We start from the raw sequence: 24,606 nt of genomic DNA, 5'->3' as shown, positions 1-24,606 counted from the left end.
ATATATTCTGAAAATGTCTATATTAACCTATCTTTTTTATTTAAACTGAGGGAAAATGTATTAAGTATTGTTTAGTATTCATGTTAGATATGCACACCTGGACAAGGGACAGTGCAGGGCTGCAGAAACTCAATCTCACTGACTTTACTCTGTAAATGTCCAACACACTTCTCATCCTCTACTGGTACTGGCTGAGGAGGACCTGAAAGAGAACCCCAGTGCAGCACACATGACCTTTCTCTGCGACTCACTCCTTCGCCACAGTCAGCGCCCTAAAAAAACCCAGACAAACCAACATTCAGCATTAAACACATCTGAAGATCCATGGAAAAGCGATGCAGATCTAAATAGTGACAGTTGTTTATTTTGTAATGCCTCTTTTGTGTGCCGCTGAAATATCTCTGGTCATTTTTCTACATTACTGTCATTCTGAAAGTGTGGGTGGAAAGAAACGCTCTAGATTTAACTATAATATAATTGGCTCATGATAGTGTGATGGAGCCTCCGCATGGGCTTCTGTCCAACACAATAATGATGCACTGCCAGAGACGCTTTCTGATTGCCTGAAAGAAAATCGCTCCACTCACTCACTTTTTTTCTGCTTACAAAAGTGTATTACGTCTATGATAATAATAATATTAATAATAATAATAATAATATTAATAATAATAATAATAATAATAGGAAGAAGAAGAAGAAGAAGAAGAAGAAGAAGAATAAACACATTAAATATAGCAATATAAAATAAAATAACAATAATAAGCACATTTAATTAAATATAACAACATTACATAAAATAATACATAATAATAATAATAATAATAATAATAATAAACATGTTCAATTAAATATAACAATATTAAAAAAATATTAAATAAAATAATAATAGTAAACACGCTTAATAAATGTATACAATATTAATAAAGTAATATAATAATAATAATAATAATAATAATAATATTAACATTAAACATGTTTAAATATAAAATATAAAATAAAATAAAATAATAATAATAACAATAACAATAAACACATTTTCGACGCAGTGGCGCAGTAGGTAGTGCTGTCGCCTCACAGCAAGAAGGTCGCTGGTTGGGTCAGTTGACCTGAGCCCGAGCCTCGGCTGGGTCAGTTGGCGTTTCTGAGTTTGCATGTTCTCCCTGCGTTTGCGTGGGTTTCCTCCGTGATCTCCGGTTTCCCCCACAGTCCGAAGACATGCTGTACAGGTGAATTGGGCAGGCTAAATTGTCCGTCGTGTATGACTGTGAATGAATGTGTATGGATGTTTCCCAGAGATGGGTTGCGGCTGGAAGGGCATCTGCTGGGTAAAAACGTGCTGGATAAGTTGGCGGTTAATTCCGCTGTGGCGACCCCGGATTAATAAAGGGACTAAGCCGAAAAGAAAATGCATGAATGAATGAATAAACACATTTTATTAAATATAACAATATTAAATAATGATAATAATAATAACAATAATAATAACAACAATAAACATGTTTAATTAAATATAACAATATTCATTCGTTCATTTTCTTTTCGGCTTAGTCCCTTTATTAATATGGGGTCGCGACAGCGGAATGAACCGCCAACTTATCCAGCATATGTTTTACCGGAACCCCCCCACCCTCACAAAAAAAACGGAGCACCCGGAAATGCGGGGAACCCACGTGAACGTGGGGAGAACATGCAAACTCCAAACAGAAACGCCAGCTGACCCAGCCGAGGCTCGAACCAGCAACCTTCTTGCTGTGAGGTGACAGCATTACCTACTGCGCCACTGCGTCGCCTATTTAAATATTAAATAAAATAATATATATTAATAATAATAATAATAAATAAAAAATATAATAATAATAATAATAATAATAATAATAATAATAATAATATTAATAATAAACCTGTTCAATTAAATAAAACAATATTAAATAAAATTATATAATAATAATAATAATAATAATAATAATAATAATAATAATAATAATAATAATAATAATAATAATAATAATAATAAACCTGTTCAATTAAATATAAAAATATTAAATAAATATAATAATAATAATAATAATAATAATAATAATAATAAAAATAAAATATATAATATAATAATAATAATAATGCTTATTATTATTATTATTAGTAGTAGACGTATTATCATTATTGTTGATTATGATTATTATATATGATTATTATTATTGTAATTATTATTATTATTATTATTAAGTAATATTGTAATTTTTTTGCTCTGTGTTTTCCTTTACTGCATCAGTAATACCTTCACCCTGCAGGGGCTCCAGTCCGCCAGTGTCCAGCTGTAGCAGGGCCTGATGGAACAAGGTCGCGTTTGAGAGAGCTGAGATGGACATGGTCGACCTCCATCACTGGATGCCTGCAGAACTACCCTGGACCGTGACTTCTGACCTGTATGATACACACACACACAGAGTCTAAGCTGTGCACTGTATGTATGCATGCTGAATTCAATGAGCGCTGTGGGGGAAGAGTTTACTCGTGGGACTGGCAGAGCCTTGAATTAAGATAAATGAGGCTGATAAATGCTTTAATTAAGGCTCCAACAATAGCCCAGTTCAAGGAAGCATGACTGAACTCTCAAGGGTGTAAACATACAGGTGTGTGCTGACTTTACAGGGATACTAAGTTCATTTTTACAGGCCGACTTTGAAAAAAAAAATTGACACTTATGATTTAGAATAAGTTTAAATATTTACAATAAAATGTATAAATGTAATTACTGATGATAAAAATATGAAGATTAATCGTAATATTGTTATTGTCTTTTCTGTTGTTATTCTGTTGTCATTATGTTTTTTCATCCACAAATGGTATAAAAACTTGTATTTATTGGTGTTTTATTACTTTAATTATTAATAAAAAAATATTTATACTAATAATTATAATAGTTATCAATTTACCATTTAGAATATAACATAATGGCAATATTATATATTATTGTGTTATTACCCTTTTATGTTAAACAATATATATAATTTATAATAATATAATAATAATTATATAGGTATATATTTTAGGTATATATTTTAATTATATAGGTATATATTTTATAGGTATTATTATTGTATGCTGCTATGCAATACATGATTTGTGTGTGTGTGTGTGTGTGCATATAAATATATATATATATATATATATATATATATATATATATATATATATATATATATATATATATATATAAGGGATAATCAATGGCTTGCCGTGCGTTAAAAGATTTTAATGCACGATGTGGAGGCAAAGGATCACACGACGTACAGCAGAGTGCATTCAAATCCTTTAACGCACGGCAAGCCGTTGATTATCCTGCTTATTCCATGGTCATTTTCCAATGTAGGCTTAAGTTTAAAATAGTTTTGCTCTTCGCAGCGCAATATTTGTCCGATTTTTTGTCAGTTTTGACATGTTAGATTTTCTAGTCCCTCCACTGAATCCGCTGTGAAATGCTGACAGTCAGACCCCAGTGGAGAGAGTGAGAGCACGCGCATGTGCGTGTTGTTTATGCCTGCTAATATTAAGATGCGATTTCATCAATCCGATCACAGGAGGACAAATAAGACATTCCGAGTCACACCTGGAGTGTGTTTCCAGTCACGTGTTTTTTTTTGTCTCTATATATATATATTAGTTAATATAAAAGCCAAAACTGAAACTAATCTAACAAAATAGCTTGGTTATCATCAAAATATTATGGTGCAAAAATGACACCCCAATGAAATGGTCGGTAAAAATAATAATAAAGAGGGGAAAAAGAAGAATATAGCAAGAAAATTGAAAAATGTTAAATGTTTCTAATAGAAATTACAATACGAATAATAACATATAAACTGGGGATCATACTTTGGCTTCCACAGGTGTGTGAGCACTCAGACCAGGCAGACCACTCAGTAATCAGGCAATTAACAGGACAGGCCACTTCACAGGGGGCTGAGAGCTTTCCACGTGAAGGACCCAACTAGAAAAAGAGCAGAAAAGAGTCAAACATCTGCATTCCCAGAGGGGATTCCAGTGAGAAAAGCACAGTCACCTCTTTGCACAGGCTGAGCTCCACCAGTTTCCCATCACTGCGCACACAGTTCAGGAGTCGAGTCTTAATCCCTTGACCACACACTGCGCTTTCACTGAGCTGACAGCTGCTCCAGTCTAAAACACACACATGCACATGCACGCACACACACACACGCACACACACTCAGCTGTGACAGATACTGTTTTTTCTCCATGCCTCTGCTCATCTGAATCAAGAAAACTCAATAGCCTCGTAATATAATCTCATTTATGAGCACTGTTTAGTCATACCAAACATTAAAGCGGATCTTTTACAAAATCATGGTTCCTTCACTACAGCCGCTGGACTTTCTGCATACCAGACACTAACACTTGAATGATTTATAACAGATGAATCACTGTCTGAACATCTGAGGTTAGGCATGGATATAAACTCCACTGTTATGATTTTCTTTTCTATCTGTTTTTATGAAGTTTTTTTGGGTTTTCTGGAATGTTGATATTTAGACACTTTACATTATGCCATATTATTACAGGGAAAAACAGAGTGACAAAAAAATAAATAAAATTACAACAAAAATGACTAAAATACAGGCGACGCAGTAGCACAGTAGGTAGAGGTTGCTGGTTTGAGCCTCAGCCGTGTCAGTTGGCGTTTCTGTGTGGAGTTTGCATGTTCTCCCTGCGTTCGCGTGGGTTTCCTCCAGGTGCTCCGGTTTTCCCCACAGTCCAAAGACATGCAGTACAGGTGAATTGGGTAGGCTAAATTGTCCACAGTGTATGTGTGTGAATGAGTGTGTATGGATGTTTCCTAGAGATGGGTTGCAGCTGGAAGGGCATTCGCTGCGTAAAAAATGTGCTGGATAAGTTGGCGGTTCATTCCACTGTGGCGACCCCGGATTAATAAAGGGACTAAGCCGAAAAAAAAATGAATGAATGGACGAATGAATGAATGACAAAAAAAAATAAAAATAAAAAAATAGAAAATAAAAAATTATGTTTATCAAAGGTTAAATGCTCTCAGGAGCATAAATTCATGAGATACAATTTCACAGATTCACTGATTTCCAGTGTCTTAAAATAATCCTAATAGGTCATTGTAATGGGCGGCAAGGTGGTTCAGTGGTTAGCATTGTCAACTCAAAGCAAGAAGGTTGCTGGTTCAAGTCCGTCAGTTGGCATTTCTGTGTGGAGTTTACATGTTTTCCCCATGCTCTTGTGGGTTTCCTCCAGGTGCTCGGTTTTCCCCCAAACTAAATTGGCGGTAGTGTATGAGTGTGTGTGTGAATGTGAGAGTGTATGGGTGTTTCCCAGTACTGGGTTGCGGCTGGAAGGGCATCCGCTGTGTAGAACATATGCCGGAATAGTTGACGGTTCATTCCGCTGAGGCGAGCCCTGATAAATAAGGGACTAAGCCGAAGAAAAATGAATGAATGAATGAATGAGTTTTGTAATTCCCAAACATATGACAGAAAATCCAAACTTTAAAACTTCCTAACAGACAGTTTATGATTTAAACAGATTTTAAACAAACCAACAACTTAAAACATCTATAACCTGTCCACAATGGTTTACCAAAACTATATACTGTATATGTAAATATATATGCATATAAAGGTTACATTTCCAGTACTAATGATTATGTGAACTTCCCTAATTGCTACTTTAAGACATTAGCCAAAACAGCTATTTCTTCTTACAATCATCTCAAAAAAATTATCATAGAATTCATCAATAATGCCCACCCAGGCTCATTCTGAAAACATACCACTATATACATTTATAGAGAGCGCCAAATACATCCCAGGAGCTATGATTTTTGCAGTTTTTTTTTCCAAATTGACTAGAGGCCGCTGTATACGCTTTTTCAGATCTCAAATTTCTCTTGCGAGTACAATTCGTGCCTGCTGTTCTAGCGTAAATCCACCAGAGGCCGCTGTCGAATGACTGTTTGACTAACTGAACGACTGACTGACTGATCGACTGACCCACCCTCCTCCTTCCCTAAACCCAAGCAATAGTGTTTTCAAAAGCACCGATTGACCCATAAGTTGCGATGTCCGGAAATGTATATAGGGCTACGTTTTCAGAATGAGCTTATGTTGAAAAAGGCATTACAACACTGAACTGTGAACACTGTCAACTGTGAACATATATTAGCACCAGTTGCTGTTTGCTTTTGGCATCTGATTTGACACTTTGGACCCAGAATGTGACATGTGTGACATCATATTTAACAAGCAGATACAGTCCCTTATGAGAACGAAGGACATTCTGACAATCAGTGTCTGTACATATATTTGTTACAGTACCTGAGTAAACGTAGGAGTATTTGAGGCAGGTCATATTGGTGCAGGGTTTAGTCTGGTTGAGTTCAGGACAGGTGTGATCTCCTTCAGGCCACCTCAAAACACTTCTGCTCCTCCAGCTCAAATCTCCATCATTACAGTCCTGCAGGAATGAACACATCAGGCAAACTGACCAATACACAATATCCTGCCCATAGAAATCCCACAGATTCATTGTATGTATATATATATATATATATATATATATATATATATATATATATATATATATATATATATATATATATATATATATATATATATATATATATATATATATACACAGTTGAAGTCAGAATTATTAGCCCCCCTGAATTATTAGTCTCCCTGTTTATTTTTTTTCCCCAATTTCTGTTTAACGGAGAGAAGATTTTCTCAACACATTTCTAAACATTATAGTTTTAATTACTCATTTCTAATAACTGATTTATTTTATCTTTGTCATGATGACAGTAAATAATATTGTACTAGATATTATTACTATTAATAAAGCACTAGATAATTACTAATATTTTTTAAGACACTTCTGTACAGCTTAAAGTGACATTTAAAGGCTTAACTAGGTTAATTAGGTTAACTAGGCAGGTTAATATAATTAGGCAAGTTATTGTATAATGATGGTTTGTTCTGTAGACAGTTGGAAAAAAAAATTAGCTTAAAGGGGATAATAATCTTGACCTTAAAATGGTTTGTAAAAAATTGAAAACTGCTTTTATTCTAGCTGAAATAGAACAAATAAGACTTTCTCCTGAAGAAAAAATATTATCAGACATACTGTGAAAATGTCCTTGCTCTGTTAAACATCATTTGGGAAATATTTAAAAAAGAAAAAAAAAAGAAAAATCAAAGGGGGCTAATAATTCTGACATATAGTGATGCATTTACAACAGAAGTTTAAGCAGGATTTATATATTTATTTATTTACAGGAAATATTTATAAATACAGTAGCTAAAATTGCCTGTGCATACCGATTTTCCCTCACGATTATCATCAGCCTTTTTCACGACATTATTCAGCATTCATACATATATATGATATTAGATTTTTCATATATGATTTTAGATGCCGCTTAATGGAAAACAGAATTTCCACGGTACACAAGGTGGTGCTGTGCAACTTTACGCTACTAACACAGCATGCCAAATCCAAAAAAAAAATAATAATAAAATAAATAAATAAATAAATAAATAAAAATGAGGCTTGATGCACTTTTAGTAAAGAAGCATTAAACATCCGCAATAGCTAAGCAAAAATCATGCTCACGCGTTTACCAGTTAACTTTCTATATGACTTAAATTTTTTTAAAGGAGTATTTCAGCCAAAGGTTTACATTTTTTAAGTATTTCTTTTCACTCTCAAGTGGTTCCAAACCTTTATAAGATTATTTTCTCTGTTGAACACGAAAAAGATTTTGAAGAATGTTGAAAACTGGTAGCCGTTCATAGCAAAAATAGATAAATAAATAAATAAATAAATAAATAAATAAATAAATACAATGGACGTCAATGGCTGTCGGTTTACAACCTTCTTCAAAATATCTTATTATGTGTTCAACAGAAGAAAGAAAGTCCAACAGGGTTGGAACATGTGGAGAATCAGTACATGATGACAGAATTTTCATGTATGGGTGAACTACCCTTTTAAATAAGGTAAAATCAGCATTGTATTAAGTTAAATCCTCTACAAATCAATACTTCTTTATTACAGTACGGTTTTGTTTACATCATGCTGTTTAAAGCAAAGTAAAACAGCAGAATCTCAGGGACTGAAAAAGTTTCTGAAATGCTGAAGGAATAAAAACTTTGCACTTATTTAACTGTAACAAGCCCATCATTACAAACTTGGCCCCACCCTGACATTAATTATCCATTCATTAGTTAACCCTTAATCATCCATCTGTCAGGAAAGTTTCAGAAACTGACCACACTACATCTGGTCCACTGGCTCCACTCCGATGTCACACAGTGGGCGGGGCACGGCAGCAGACAGGCCTTAGCTGTGATTGGCCGTTCCTCCAGGTCGCATAGCGAATCATCAACAACCTCATCCTGGTTCTCTCCTCCCCTTTTCAAGCAGCTTTTAGTCAGAGACAAAAATACTATTATCATTATTTAATATTCAGGATTCAGACGCTTTCATGAACAGCAGATTCAAAGACTTTTTAAAGCACCATTCATTTTAAATCAGGCACCTTTGTAATTCACACCCCAGCATATGTAGTGCAATGACAGTCCTCACAGTAATTACTTCAATCACGCTATATATTTATTTTAGAAATGTCATTATGACTTTTTTAAATAGTCATGTTAAAATAACTGTTTTCATCCTCAACATAAATGTCAGTTTTTCCATTACCAGAATATCTTCAATTATCTCAAACCACTGCTTACGTTTTAACGTTGAGTCTTTAAGCCAGTTCCTTGTTAAAGTCTTTTTGCATCCCACAAAAACAATCTTACACAAATACTGGTCACCTCTGGGGACAATGTCCTTAATATCTCCCATAAACAAAAATAAATTGCACAAGATTTCAATTCAATATATTTTCAAGAGTTCACATTTAGATATTGTTTGACAACTGTTAGCAGGTTTGGCATGCTGCCCTAGGAGAGAACCCTGAGCTCGGAGATAGTTGAGCCCAGGGCTCCTGCCTGGTCCATAGAGCATGTGAGGGGAGTACGAGATCAGGTGGTTCTCGAGAGCTCCCCGTGGTAAAGGAGGAAAGAAGGAGGAAAGGAGGTGATGGGGTGGATGGGGGGTTTCTTCGGAAAACGAAGATAAGAGAGTAGTTCTAGCTAGGCTACTTATAGTGAGTTGGGATTAATCTAATTGGTAACTAATGAATGTAGATGGGTGGCCAGCTGCAGTCAATCATATCACATGCGCCTCTCGAAATTAGTTTGTGAAACTTCACTAAGAATTAAGAGTTAGAATCTCCAACTAAGATTTTCTCAGTTTTTTCATTTTGTTTTTGACAATTGAGTACAATTTTTGAAATAAAACCTAATTAAAAGTTATTTTAATTCAAGCACTTTCAAGGACCTGTGCTTTTACTTACTTTCCAGGCTTTAAATCCGTGTCTTAAATTCAAGTACTTTTATGAAGCATTTAAACTGTGATTTTTATTATAACAATAATGTGAATAATGTAAAATTGAGCACTTATGCAAAGGAAATGTTACCAAGGCAGGGTCAGAGAACAAACACGACCATAAAAAGGTGTTGTTCAGTTACAACACTACCCACAGTATCCCATCATCCCCTTTGACCTCACTTTAGTCTGAAGGGCAGAGTTACGACCTCACTTATCTTTAAGAAGCAGAGTTATGACCCCATGAATCTGCTTGGCACTGCTGTGACCTCTCCTCGCTTTTGAATGCTGACTTATGACACTATTTTGCTGTGTGACACACACAGGATTTGTTTTATCATAGAAACAGAAGTAAAACACTATATATTCTGCTGTTCTGTGGCAGAATGGGGACATTTTGGGAGAAAAAAAGTAGATATGATAAAACTAGTTCCATTTTTAAATATAAAAATCATTTGAAAGGCTTGAGGAAAGGGAAAAGAGAAGTAAAAAGTACAGTAAATAAATAAAAGAATGGGCAAATGAATTGAAAGGGAAGAAAGAGGAAAAAGGAAAGACAAAAGGAAAAGCAAAACAATAAATAAAACTGAACAAATACAGAAGGCTAGGATTTGGAAACTGCTGTAGGAAAAAAGGGAAATGGAGTGAAAATGTAAAAGAAAGAAATGAGTGAAAGGAAAATCGAAGAACACAAAAGCAAAATACTGTTATCAAAAGGGTGACACGGTGGCTCAGTGGCTGGCACTGTTGCCTTACAGCAAGAAGGTCGCTGGTTCGAGTCCCTGCTGAACCAGTTGGCATTTCTGTGTGGAGTTTGCATGTTCTTCCCATGTTGGAATGGGTTTCCTCCAGGTTCTCCGGTTTCCCCCACAGTCCAAAGACATGTGCTATAGGGGAATTGAATAAACTAAATTGGCCGTAACGTGTGTGTGTGTGTGTGTGTGTGTGTGTGTGTGTGTGTGTGTGTGTGTGTGTGTGTGTGAGAATAAATGTGTATGAGTGTTTCCCAGTACTGGATTGCAGCTGGAAGGGCATCCGCTGCATAAAACATATGCTGGATAAGTTGGCGGTTCACTCCATTGTGGCGACCCCGGATTAATAAAGGGACTAAGCCAAAAAGAAAATGAATTAATGAATGAAAAAGGCATGCATATTGAAAATGAAAAGGTAATAAGTGATCTGTTTTATCAATATACCAGAGGTAAAACACAATATACATGTATTTTGCTGTTCTTTGACAAAATGACAAAATTATATGAGACAACTGTAAATTTGTTTAAATACAAAGACTTGGGGACTTGAAAAGGCTTGAGGAAAGAATAAGGAAAAGAGGAGGAAAGCGTAAGAAATTCACAAGTACAGTAAAGAAATAAAAGACAGGGGAAGTTAATGGAAAGGAAAGGAATGAAATTTATTTTTTAATTAAACTGAACCAATACAGAAAGACAGATTTTAAAGGAAGAGGAAAGAAGGAAAGAAAGTGAAAATGTACTGTAAAGAATAGAAAATGGAGGAAATGTTTTAATAAAAATACAATAAAAAAACACAAAAGGAAAAAAGACAATTCATTTAGAAGGAAAAGCAAAGACAATGGAAAATGAAAAGTGTAGTAAATAATCAATCAATAAAACCTGACATAAAAGACAACATATCCTAACATTTTAATAGTGCAAACGTCAAACAATTAGTTGCAATTACTAATGATTAATTGCTTGACAGCACTATTAAAATGTCAGGATATATTGTGTTTTACTTCTGGTACACTGATGAAACTATTATTTACCTCACTTAATTTATCATTTCACGATTAATCACATTCAAGGTAAAAATTTTAATTTACATAATATATATGTGCACTCTTAATATTTCTGTATATGTGAATAAATACACACACATGCTGAACATAAAATACAAAAAACTATATACAAAGGAAATATACATACATTCATTCATTCATTCATTTTCCTTCAGCTTAATCACTTTATTCATCAGGGGTCGCCAGAGAGGAATAAACCCTCAATTTATCCAGCATATGTTTCACACAGCGGATGCCCTTCCAGCTGCAACCCAGTATTGGGAAACACCCAAACACTTATTTACACACATACACTACGGCCATCTAAGCTTATTCAATTCACCTATTGCGCATGTCTTTGGACTGTGGGGGAAACCGGAGCACCCGGAGGAAACCCACTCGAACATAGGGAGAACAAGAGGTGTGACCACAGAAATGCCAACCTTGCTGTGAGGCGACAGTGCCAACCACTGAGCCACCGTGTCACTCTTATTTACATAAATATTTATATATAATTTGTATTTATAATATAATATAATATAATATAATATAATATAATATAATATAATATAATATAATATAATATAATATAATATAATATAATATAATATAATATAATAAATATGATATAAAATATAATAAATATAATATAATATAATATAATATAATATAATATAATATAATATAATATAATATAATATAATATAATATAATATAATATAATATAATATTTATACAGTATAGTCATGCATACATTTCTATATACAAAAATATACACAGTACACACAAATATATTTTGTAAATATTAACTTTTAATTTGGGTGCAATTGTAATCATTGTAATCATTCACTACATTTTAACAATTTTCTCATTGAAAATCTCGTTCTGATAATCGTACCGGATTTTAGAGGTCCGGAAACCCTCTCCACAGACAGGCTGATGGTTTGGTTTAGTGTTGGAGAGGTTATTCGGTGGATTTATGATGCACACGGACCAGGATTGCACTTCCCAAATATACTGATTGCAGTCAGAGTAACAGGGCAGTACCTCAGACACCTGATCACACACAAGACATGCAGCTGTGCTTTTAGTTAGGACACTACATGAGCGTCTCAAACAGAAAATAAAATACTGTTGTTTAAATCAAATACAGTTGTCTAAAGCACTCACCTGAGCCTTTGTAGAGATCCACATCAACAGAACACGAGCAGCAGCAAAACCACACGCAGGAACAGAAATAAAGGAAGAGGAAGAAGGAAATGAGTGGAAAGGGAAAGAAAAATGGGAAAGAAAATGACATCAAGAACGAAGCAGAAAAAGAAAACCAAAGGAGTTGGAAAATGACAAGGAGAGGAAATGAAACAAATGGATGAATAAAAAAAGACAAAATAACAAAATAAAAAGTAAAGGAAAAAGAATGGAAGAGTGAATTATAAAAGAGGAAAGTAAGAGATGAAAAAGAAAAATAGAAGTAAAAATGGTGAAGAAAAGAAAAAAAACAGTGGTATGAATGCAGAAAATGGATGTAAAGGGGAAATATATAAAAAACAGAAAATGAAAACAGGGGAGGAAAGGAAAAGGACAACCAAAGAAGTTGGAAAATGACAAAGGAAATGAAACAAATGCATGAATAAAAAGAGAGATGAAAGGAACAGGATTCAGACATTAACAAAATAAAAAGTAAAAGTAAAGGAAAAAGAATGGAAGAGCGAATAGTAAAGTAGTGAAACAGAGAGGTAAGAAATGAAAAAAAGAAAGAAAATGAATACAGAAATAGAAATGGTGAAAAAGACAAAAAACAGTGGTATGAATGCAGAAAAATGGAAATAAAAAGAAGGAGGAAATATACAAAAAATAAAAAACAGAAAATGAAAACATGGAAGAAAAAGAAAACAAAAGAAAATTACAAGGAAAGGAAATGAAACAAATGCATGAATAAAAAGAGATGAGAGGTACAGGAAGCAGAAATGAACAGAATAAAAAGTTAAAGCAAAGGAAAAAGAATGGGAGAGCGAATGGTGAAACAGGTAAGCATGAAATGAAAAAAAGAAAGAAAATGAAAACAGAAATAGAAATGGTGAAGAAGACAAAAAACAGTGGTATGAATGCAGAAAAATGGATATAAAAAGGAAGAGGAAATATTTTTTAAAAAATCAGAAAATTAAAAAAAATGTGAGGAAAGGAAAAGGAAAACCAAAGAAGTTGGAAAATGACAAGAAGGGGAAATAAAACAAATGCATAAATAAAAGGAGACGAGAGGAACAGAAAGCAGAAATTAACATAATAAAAAGTAAAAGTAAAGGAAAAAGAATGGAAGAGCGAATAGTAGAGTAGTGAAACAGGAAAGTAAAAAATGAAAAAGAAAAATAGAAGTAAAAATGGTGAAAAAAAAAACAGTGGTATGAATGCAGAAAAATGGGAAAATATATAATTTAGGAATAAATAATAGGAAATATATAAAAAACATCAAATGATAAATTGTGAGGAAAAGTATTTGGTAAAGAAAAGAGTGAAAAGAAGGAAAAGGAAACAGGAAAATGGAAAAAAAGAGATGACAAAGAAAATAAATGGGAAGGGAAGTGGAAAGTGGAAAAGAAATTAAAAAGGAAATGAAAGAAGAATGGAAATGAGTGAATATAAAAACAAATCAAGGAAATAAAATGATAAATGGAAAGCAAATGAAAAGAGTGGATAAAAAGGAAAGGAATGGAAAAAGGAAATAAGAAATGGAAAAGGACATGAAATTAATACAGAAAAGAATAAAAGTAGGGGGGTCAGGAAATTAAAAGTGAGAAGAGAAACCAGAAAAGAAAAGAAAAAGAAAGATTTTCCATTAGTTTTGATTGGAACATGCTTCCCTCGCCGTAGATTGGTTATTTACTGATTCATTTATATGAGGGAAACTGAGCTGAAGGAAATGCTTGCTGACTCCAGTTCAGATCCATGAAACTTTAATGCTGCTTGACCTGCCCTGATGGAATATAAAATAAAGAGAGTGAAATAAAAGGGGGGAAAAGAGCAAAAAGCAGGGATGGGGATGAGAGATTTAGTCCCCGGAGCTCGTCATCCTCACTAGGCTTGTTATACCAGTACAGAAAAAGGTTAAAACATAATAGAAATGACTAAAAATGGAGAGACGGGGGAAGACCACCAAAGACTGGCCAGATCAATAATTTATCATACTGTTGTGCATGCACACACACACATATACACAGCCTGTCCTAAATATATATCAACAAATAATTTGAACAAAGACATGTATAATTGAACAGCATGCCATTTTGTTAGATTAAATGGACTCAAAGAACCATTATCAATCAGTCTAATTGGCGGTGTGCGCAAATATTTGAATAGTATTTACATTATTGCTTATTTACGTTTTTTTTTCAGTTTGCTCTGCACACTATTGTTTTCTGTTATGTCCTTTATTTATTAGATTTTTTTCATCTAAAAGCAAAAAAAGGACATTATGCGTACGAATTTAACTTAAAAACGTGTTTAGAAAGATAGAAAAAATGACGTTTGATTAAAAATAACATCTTAAATTACATTTACTTACAAAAACACATCATAAATTTAAATAAGCACACATAATTTAAACACAAACATGCATAATTGAACAGCATGCCATTTTGTTAGATTAATAGACTCAAACTATTATCAATTGATTATTATTATTATCAAAGTAATTACAAAATTTACATTAATACTTATTAAAAAAAATTGTTTGCTTTGCACAATGTACAAATATTTGTAATAATTTTTAATATCTTTATTTATTTAAATTTTTTTCCATCTAAAACAGCAAAAAAAGGACATTAAGCATTTGAATTTAGCTTAAAAATGTGTTTAGATACAAAATATTGTTTGATTAAAACAATATTTTTATAAATATTAATAATTTTTTATTTATTTAAAAATGTGAAATTGCATTTACTTAAATAAACACGTCTTAATTTTAAATAAACATAAATTGTTTGTTTTTAATAGCACAAATATTCCAACATAATCTCACTGCAATTCGTAACTTTTTCATTTAGTGGCTAATTCGTATGAATTCGTACGATCTAATTCGTACAATTTAGTACGATTTGCTCATCCCCCAATGACGGTTGGGTTTAGGGGTGGGGTTAGGTGCCACGCCTCCTTTTTAAAATCGTACAATTTCGCACGACTGAACTCGTACAAATTCTTACGAATTAGCCACTAAACTGACAAAACGTAAAATACTTACGATTTCTTGTGAGATCAGGCTGAATATTCAGATGTAATATTTGTGAAAAATACCCATCCCTTAATCAAGGTCTCTCGATATTTTAATTTCCCAGAACAACTCGTATTACCTGCTTTGAATGTTATCACTTGATTGAATATGCATTATCAGTGGTTGTCAGCTAATAGATATGGGCTAGTAGATGTCTTTGGCACCTACTGGTAGGCTCAGAAGGCTGTTATCATCCATCCACATAGTTAATCAGCTATACCAATAGAGAAGCCTCCAGATCCAGATCTGTTTTTACATTATTGTGATGGTTGGGTTTAGAGTTGGGGTAATAAATAATATAAATAATTATCGTCAACTTCCGGCCGCAGATGTATGTGATCTATAGCTAAATTTCCATGTGCATGAAGGTCCCATGAAGGCACAGAAGGTCCCTACTGGCCCATATCTATCAGCTGATAACCACCAAAAATGGCCATTCAATCGATTGATAACATTCAAATCGGCTGCTCGTATCTTATATAAACTAACTAGTTCATTAATTTCTTACTTGGTTGATAAAGGACAGAAAAATTACTTCTCTCAAAAGCTTTCTCACCTGATTTTTGGAGTTGAGTTTTGGGCAGGGTCGACCTCCATTGAAGGGCTTCTCTCGCAGCCATTGAGAGCGAACTTTCACACCTCCACCACAGGAGGCGCTGCAGGCAGACCAGTGCGACCATTCACTCAGCTTACAGTCTGTAGAACAGGACACATGACACGACTCCTCTTCATAACCTGCCGCAACAGACACAACAGTTCTTTAGAGATACATCTCATAGAAATGGTCCAAAAAAAAACAAAACACAAGAGTGTAACTGTATATATATAATGTTTAACAAAGCAAGGGAATCATAGACTAGAATAAAAGCAGTTTTAAATTTTTTGAAAACCCTTTTAAGGTCAAAATTATTAGCCCCTTTCAGATATATATTTTTTCCGATAGTCTACAGAACATTCAATCATTATACAATAACTTGCCTAATTACCCTAACTTGCCTAGTTAACCTAATTACCCTACTTAAGCCTTTAAATGTCACTTTAAGCTGTATAGAAGTGTCTTGAAAAATATCTAGTCAAATATTATTTACTGTCATCATGGCAAAGATAAAATAAATCAGTTATTAGAAATGAGTTATTAAAACTATTATGTTTAGAAATGTGTTAAAAAAAATCTCTCCGTTAAACAGAAATTGGGGAAAAAATAAACAGGGAGGCCTAATAATTCAGGGGGGCTAATAATTCTGACTTCAATTGTATATATCATTCATTCATTCATTTTCTTTTCGGCTTAGTTCCTTTATTAATCTGGGGTCGTCACAGCAGAATGAACCGTCAACCCATCACTGGGAAATCCATACACACTCATACACTACAGACAATTTAGCCTACCAAATTCACCTGTACCACATGTCTTTGGACTTGTGGGGGAAATCGGAGCACCCGGAGGAAACCCACACCAACAAGGGGAGAACATGCAAACTCCACACAGAAATGCCAACTGACCGTGCCAAGGCTCGAACCAGTGACCTTCTTGCTGTGAGGCGAATTGTATATGTATACATCTATATATACAAATATATGTGTGTGTGTTTCTGTGTATATTTGTTATTTGTTAATCATTATAAATATGAATGAGTAAATACTGAAAAATCTATATATTACTTCATATAATATATTAGACTATATGTAAATGAACATACTTATAGTTATTAACATCAAATTTAAAATCACATACATCAAAAATTTTAAATAAGTGTATATATGCAAAAACACACACACACTCACACAGGCACGCACACGCACACGCACACGCACACACACACACACACACACACACACACTAATAAAAATAAAATAATTAAACATTTCATACATATTATTTGTTATTTTTGTTTATAATATATAATATTTATTTATAATTATTATAGTTATACAGTATATTGGTATTATTATAAAAAATGTTTTAGATTTATGAAAAATATTATTTATAATTATAAAAGTTATAATATTATTAAATAAATTAAGGATGCTCCGATCAGGATTTTTGCAGCTGATACTGAGTACCGATACCTCGTCATGGTGATCAGCTGATATAGAGTACCGATTCTGATGCTTCAAGCTTTATAATAAATTAAGCAAATTTTCCCTCCAAGTATGATACTTAAGTGGAGATCTCTCCTTACTTAAGACAATAAATGGCGATTGCGGCATATAATCCCTTAAGCACGTCTCTTTTAACCATTTAGGTGTGAACATGTCATGGCCAGAGGCAGTTTTACAGAACTTAATAGATAGCACAGATAAAAAAATAAAAAAATGGTAAGAAAATTTACTAATAATGCAATTTGGAAACAATGAAAATGATGAAAGAAGAATTCAACATGTCTCAACCAAGAAAAAGTTTGGAGTGCATATTTGATGCAAAAGTCAAAGGATCTATAAATCCATTACTTACTAAAAGGAAATAGTTTTATAAACTACTGTTTATTGCAATAAGTATTTTACAAGAAGTTATATATTATTAGATATCCATGTTAACAATGTAATAAAAAAAAGTATCTAATATTTCCAGCCAGGTTTTAGTAAAGTTGCATTATTGTCAAAAACACAGAACTTTAAGTACTTACATGTAAAAAAGCCTAAATACATGCAGTAGCTGCTGTAAGTATAACCCGAGTACACATATGCATCTTCGTCTGCTTGTAAACACATAAACAAACATTTGGGATCGGTTCATGAGATCGGCCAGATCAGAGAGTACCAATCGAGTCATTAAATGTGATTATTGGCCGATAACAATCGATCGGAGCATCCCTAATATAAATATGACTTATTTATTATAATGACATTCTAACATTACAATTGTTAGAATTATATACAGTTGAAGTCAGAATTATTAGTCCCCCTGAATTTTTAGCCCCCTGTTTATTTTTTCCCCAATTTCTGTTTATCGGAGAGAAGATTTTTTTTTAACACATTTCTAAATAATAGTTTTAATAACTCATTTATAATCACTGATTTATTTTATCTTTGCCATGATGGCAGTAAATAATATTTGACTAGATATTTTAAGACACTTCTATACAGCTTAAAGTGACATTTAAAGGCTTAACTAGGTTAATTAGGTTAACTAGGCAGGTTAGGGTAATTAGGCAAGTTATTGTATAAAGATGGTTTGTTCTGTAGACTATCAGAAAAAATATAACTTAATGATTTTGACCTTAAATGGCTTTTGAAAAATTAAAAACTGCTTTTATTCTAGCTGAAATAAAACAATTAAGACTTTCTCCAGAAGAAAAAATATGATCAGACATACTGTGAAAATTTCTTTGCTCTGTTAAACATCACTTAGGAAATATTTAAAATAGAAAAAAAAAATTCAAAGAGATGCTAATCATTCTGACTTCAGCTGTATAATTAGATTACATTTAAATTAACATACTTATATTCATTGACATTACATTTAAACTCATTTGTGAAGTGTTCCTCCTCACCAGAGATGCTGCAGAGCATCGGCTCCACCAGCTGCCTTAGATGATCCAGACAGACCAGAGCTCTGTAGCGTCTCCCGTGCCCACACTCACTGCTCCTCCTCAGGCCTCGCCAGTCCTGGACTGCCTTCTGGCCTTGGTGGAAAACTCCTTGAATGAAAGGCTGTCCAGCAGTGCTCTTCACTGTTGAGAGTAAACATGGAGACCAGGGACCCTGAGGCCTGCTGTGAAATTCAGAACAAGGACAGGCTTCTTTCTCCAGCAGAGGAAACAACTCCTCCTGTTGGCATCGCCAGCGTTTCTTACTGCGACCTGAGAGAGTGAACGAAAGTCAGGAGAGCGTGCTTTCAGAAAACATCACGTGAATAATTCATCAACCAAAAAAAAAAAAGTTTTTTTTTATATTAATAGTTTTTAAGAAGTGGTCGATCGAATATTGATTCTCAAAAGCTGTGAACATTTTTTCCCTATATTCTCTATTCTACTGTAGGTAGTTTTCGGAGTGTAGCACGTAAAGTGAAGTGTAGTACACATGTAATAATGGACATATGTAATAATGTCAACTGACAGAGATATCTGTGAACATATTCATAAAGTGCAGCACTAAAATACATTAAAGCAGCAAAGAAACATGACAAACATTAAAAAGGAGCAGCATCTTTTGGGTAACACTTTACAATAACAGTACATGAATAATGATGGATTAATATGTAAACTAGATATAACTTTATTATTGGGTTGTGTCGGGGAGGGAGATCACAAGAGTTTCTACACTGTTCTACACGGGAAACCGCCCAATCTGACCATACTGCTCTCGCTGGCCTGCAGGTATTGATGCTAGTGAATGCTGCTCTCTCATTGGCTGTAGGCGATCGCCGATGTTACTTTCAGTCAAAACTCATTTCACACGGCATGATTTGAATTGCTGACAGCTCCAGATATTTACCATGCCAAATATCTCACGGGCATCAGCGACTCATCAGCCATTCTCTCAGATACCGTCTTTGATAATTCACATTGTGTGATTGTTACTTGCGTGCACCAGCACCGATTTACCTGTGATTTCAGGCATTTGTCTGCGATTTCTCAAAACCTGTCGGCGAGTCAGAATCGGGGCTAAAATCATGCAGTCTGAACTCGGCATACCTTTAACTACAACATGAGTCACAAGAGTTTATGAGTAAATAAAGGCTACTTTAATTACTTGTTCGTACATGTCCTTAATTAATGTATTAATTAACATTTAAGTTTTAGCTAAATATAACCAACATGAACTCATGTGCTGTTAATGTATAACTATGTCATGATTTTACTTGGAGGGACACATTATCATTAACTCATCCTTAACTCCTCATGAACTCCTGTGTTTAAACTGTTTTAACACACTCAGGGCTGACGCGTCCATAGAGGCGACATAGGTGGCCGCAGGGCGGCATAATAGTGAGGGTGGCAAACGCGCCCTAACCCCCCCCCAGCAACAAGCAACGTAAACAAACAAAACAAAGCAAGGGTCAGAACAAGGCAAGGCAAGGCAAGGTAAGGCAAGGAAAACACGTCATAATATTCACAATACTGTTTAACAAGACTTGTGTGTGTGCTGTATAAATAGTCCTTGCAATCAGTTTGTAATCATCCTCTGACTGTATATGTGCACATGTAATCAAACTGAAACAGGAACAGCTGTGTGCGAGGTGCATGACTAGAACTTGTAGTTCATGTTGATCTGCTTGTTTGCCAGCAATCTGTCAGGATTAGATTGCTGGTGATTGTGACACATACATGTCTTGTATGTCACCAACTATATATACAGTCGAAGTTGGAAATTTTTGCCCTTCTGAATTATTATCTGCTTTTTATATTCATTTTATAGACCTTAAAATGTTTTCAAAAATATTTTAAACTGCTTTTATTGTAGCTGAAATAAAACAAATAAGACTTTCTCCAGGAGAAAAAAAATATTATAGGAAATACTGTGAACAATTCCATACTCTTAAACATAATTTAGTAAATATTTGAAAAAGAAAAAATACAGGAGGGCGAATAATTGACTTCAACTGTATCTGACATAAATTGTTCACACTGATCATTTAAAAAAATATTATTAGTATTTGTATTGCATCTATACATACTGAATCAAATTGAGACTTGAACTAAATCGAGAGCTTATGTTTTTGAATCTAATCAGGATATCTGAATGGATCCTCAGCTCTACTGACTGTGGTACCTATGAGAGATCGGGTACGGGTGCGCCAGCTTCCACAGCCCTGACACTGGCTGAATCTGCTCCAGGAGGTGAAGCTGCATTCATCTCTGCATGGCACACGACACTCCCTCACTGACACCGGCATCAGTCCTGCCCAGCTCACACACTCTGCCATTTCTGCTGGAGCATCATCTGCACTCACACACGTCACCTCTGAAAACACCAGAAACAACAGTTTAATCAAGAGTTCAATGACAGATCAAATGTTATGGATAACAGTCAGCTTGAACAATCGAATGTGATCCTGAACCACAAAAACTTCAATTAAAATAAAGGGACTATCAGTTTGATCAGTTTTGCTCTTATGCCAAAAATCATTAGAATATTAAATAAAGATCATGTTTAATCAAGATATTTTGTACATTTTCTGCTGTGAATATATCGAAACTTTGGCTTAGTCCCTTATTTATTACGGGCTGGGATGAGCTGCCATGCATATGTTTTTTTGCAGCGAATGCCCTTCGAGCCGCAACCCAGCACTGGGAAACACCTAAATGCTCATTCACACACAAACACATACTCTACAACCAATTTAGTTAATCCAATTCACCTAGCGCATGTCTTTGGACTGTGGGAGTACCCAGAGGAAACCCACGTGAACACAGGGAGAACATGTACACTCCACACAGAAATGCCATTCGGGAATCGAACCAGCAACCTTCTTGCTGTGATTTGACAGCTAACCACTGAACCACCATGCCACCCAACTTTCCAAATGTTTCAGATTCCAAATGTTCAAACAGCTGTATGTCTCGGCCAAATATTATCCTTTCCTTACAATGTAAGTCTTGTTTAATTAGCGTTATTCAGATGTATAGATCACATAAAAAAAGAAGACTTATTTTTATGGTTTTGTGGTCCAGGGTCATAAATGCGTTTGGATTAAATCATAAAATACACTTTGGAATAAAAACTAATATATAAATGTAATAAAACCTATAACATAACACACATGTTGCTGGCTGGATATTACAAAATTTACACTTTATTATTGTTGAAATGAATGACTGTAATGCAAATTGCTAAATATATTTAACATTAACAGTGTCAACCTATATTATTTGTTTAGGTGACTAGAAAATTACTAAACATCTTAAGTGATAAAAGTAAAACTGTAACTGAGTAATTATGATGGTTTTTAAGTAAAAGTGTGAAATATATTTTATAGGAAGATAGACACAACATACTGATACTATTATAACATACTGGCCATCATCCATTCTCAAACGTGAGCTGAATCAATTTGTATAACACATTTATACATCCTAACTGTCCCACTGAATCAAATTCAACAGTATAAGATATGCAGTTGAAGTCAGAAATATTATTTTTGTCTTCCAATTTCTGTATAAAGGAAAGATTTTTTAACACATTTCTAAACATGACAGATTTAATAACTCATTTCTAATATTTTTTTATCTTTGTCAACATGACAGTACATAATATTTTACTACATATTTTTCAAAATACTAGTATTCAGCTTAAAGGCTTAACTAGGTTAACTGACTGGGAAAATCAGAATAATTAGGAAAATTATTCATTAGGCATAGTCATTGTATAACAATGGTTTGTTCTGTAGACAAAAAAATAACTTACAGGGACTAATAATATTGACCTTAAAATTGTATTCAAAACATGAAAAACTTTTATTCTAGCCGAAATAAAACAAATCAGACTTTCTCTGAAAGAAAAAAAATATTATAGGAGATACTGGGAAAATGTCCTTGCTCTGTTACACATGATTTGGGAAATATCTAAAAACCAAAAGAAAAACATGGGGGCTATTAATTTTGACTTCAACTGTATATGATTTATGTTTCCCAAACCCCACAGTGAGCATCCAGAATGAACAAATTTCCAAACTAAATCCAAAGTTTGCTCCTGTGCAATTGGTGCAAAATGCATTCTGAAAGGATCCTGACAGTGTCTTCATAGGTCGCTGCTTGCCTTTAAATTTACATGAAGCACCAGCGGGGTGTTTGAAAAGAGGAGATGTCAGATATCACACCACGCAGTGTGTGACATTTTGGCAACTTTCTATAAGCCATAAATATTGTGGAAAATTGCAGCCAAAGAATTCCCTCTGAAAGCCTAAGGTAAATGATCGCCCTACAGCTACCCCAATTTTGCATAACTTCGCTTATAAAACTTAAAATCATATGGAGATCCTAATCTGTCACTTACCTCTTGTCTCCAGGCCAGAGCCGCATGCCTCCGCGGGCCCTCCAACAGCCTGCCGCACTGAATCGAGTACCAGAACACACTGATGCCAGCGGTGTGTCTGCCATCTGCCAGCAAACATCAGGACACAGAAAACACCTTGGCGGATTTCCACTTATATCTTAAGAACATTTTGTGCTTTGATGGTGAGTTAGTAGGAATACACATTATCACACTTTAACGGATTGACAACAAGGGGTTGATTTTAAGGATTTAAAAAAATGCTTTAAATGTCTAGTTTTAAAGTGAAATTTGGCTACATTAAGGGTATGTTCACACTTTTAGTTTGGTTCATGTGGTCCATACCAAAAGACAAATAGTCCCGATTGTGCACACTCTTTTAAGTTAGAAAGTAAAGATTCATAAATGCTTTGAGAACATCCAAAACAAAGCTGAGCTGAACCAAAGATCTTAGAATGACCAATTGGCGATACTCAATAGAACTTTCCATTGCAACAGCAGCGCCCAGAAACAACCCCGGATTCTGCCATTTTGGATTGAAAGCGATCAGCTGTCCATTGGATCTTATTGCTGTCGTGATAGCAAGCAGCTGCTTTGTTTTTTATTCATTTATTTAAAAAGCGCATTAAAGCTGAGTTACATCCTGAAAGACGACAATACAACACTTACAATCACAATCATCAGCACTTTTAATAGTTTATTTTACAGATTTATAATATGCTGTTGTTCTATTGGAATTTTTATTCCAAAATGGCTGCCGCGCCATCAAGTGGTTTCCCAAATTGCACTAGAGTGCCGCCTCTTGGTGATTCTATGCTCTTTGGCTGAACCAAAGACTATAGAATACAAAAGATGTGTCACTTGTATACTTTCGAATGGGGAAATGTGTAACTGTCTATATGATGAATGAAGCCCCGCCTTCTAGTACAGGAGCCAATCAGCGATCACTATAAGGTGAATAAAGCCCACCTTCTAGTACAGTAACCAATCAGCGATCGCTATAGAATGACAATTCTCCGGGGGAGGAGCTCGGACCAGACGCAAGTTTCTGCAGATTTTGTGTGATATGAACATTTAGAAATGAAACTAAATAGACAGTTGTTGTTTAATTTTATTGGTAATTCCAAATATG

At 34.3% G+C, this 24,606-nt stretch overlaps 1 protein-coding gene across 1 annotated transcript in view; it reads right to left on the bottom strand.

Moving 5' to 3' along the window:
- Positions 1-24,606, bottom strand: part of thsd7bb (thrombospondin, type I, domain containing 7Bb) — a 111,341-nt gene that overhangs the window by 24,722 nt on the left and 62,013 nt on the right. Inside the window, exons 11-22 of the mRNA XM_056468854.1 lie at positions 23,478-23,581; positions 21,255-21,446; positions 19,034-19,342; positions 16,096-16,274; positions 12,446-12,451; positions 12,174-12,331; positions 8,313-8,466; positions 6,354-6,492; positions 4,061-4,176; positions 3,874-3,988; positions 2,276-2,421; positions 98-272 (exon numbers count right to left, since the gene is read on the bottom strand). Of these exons, the coding sequence (XP_056324829.1) occupies positions 98-272; positions 2,276-2,421; positions 3,874-3,988; positions 4,061-4,176; positions 6,354-6,492; positions 8,313-8,466; positions 12,174-12,331; positions 12,446-12,451; positions 16,096-16,274; positions 19,034-19,342; positions 21,255-21,446; positions 23,478-23,581 (1,793 nt within the window). The remainder of the gene's footprint in view (positions 1-97; positions 273-2,275; positions 2,422-3,873; positions 3,989-4,060; positions 4,177-6,353; positions 6,493-8,312; positions 8,467-12,173; positions 12,332-12,445; positions 12,452-16,095; positions 16,275-19,033; positions 19,343-21,254; positions 21,447-23,477; positions 23,582-24,606) is intronic.

The sequence above is a fragment of the Danio aesculapii genome, chromosome 11, assembly GCF_903798145.1.
Source record: "Danio aesculapii chromosome 11, fDanAes4.1, whole genome shotgun sequence".
Classification (NCBI taxonomy): Eukaryota; Metazoa; Chordata; class Actinopteri; order Cypriniformes; family Danionidae; genus Danio; species Danio aesculapii.
This window is presented reverse-complemented; position numbering and strand designations above follow the sequence as displayed.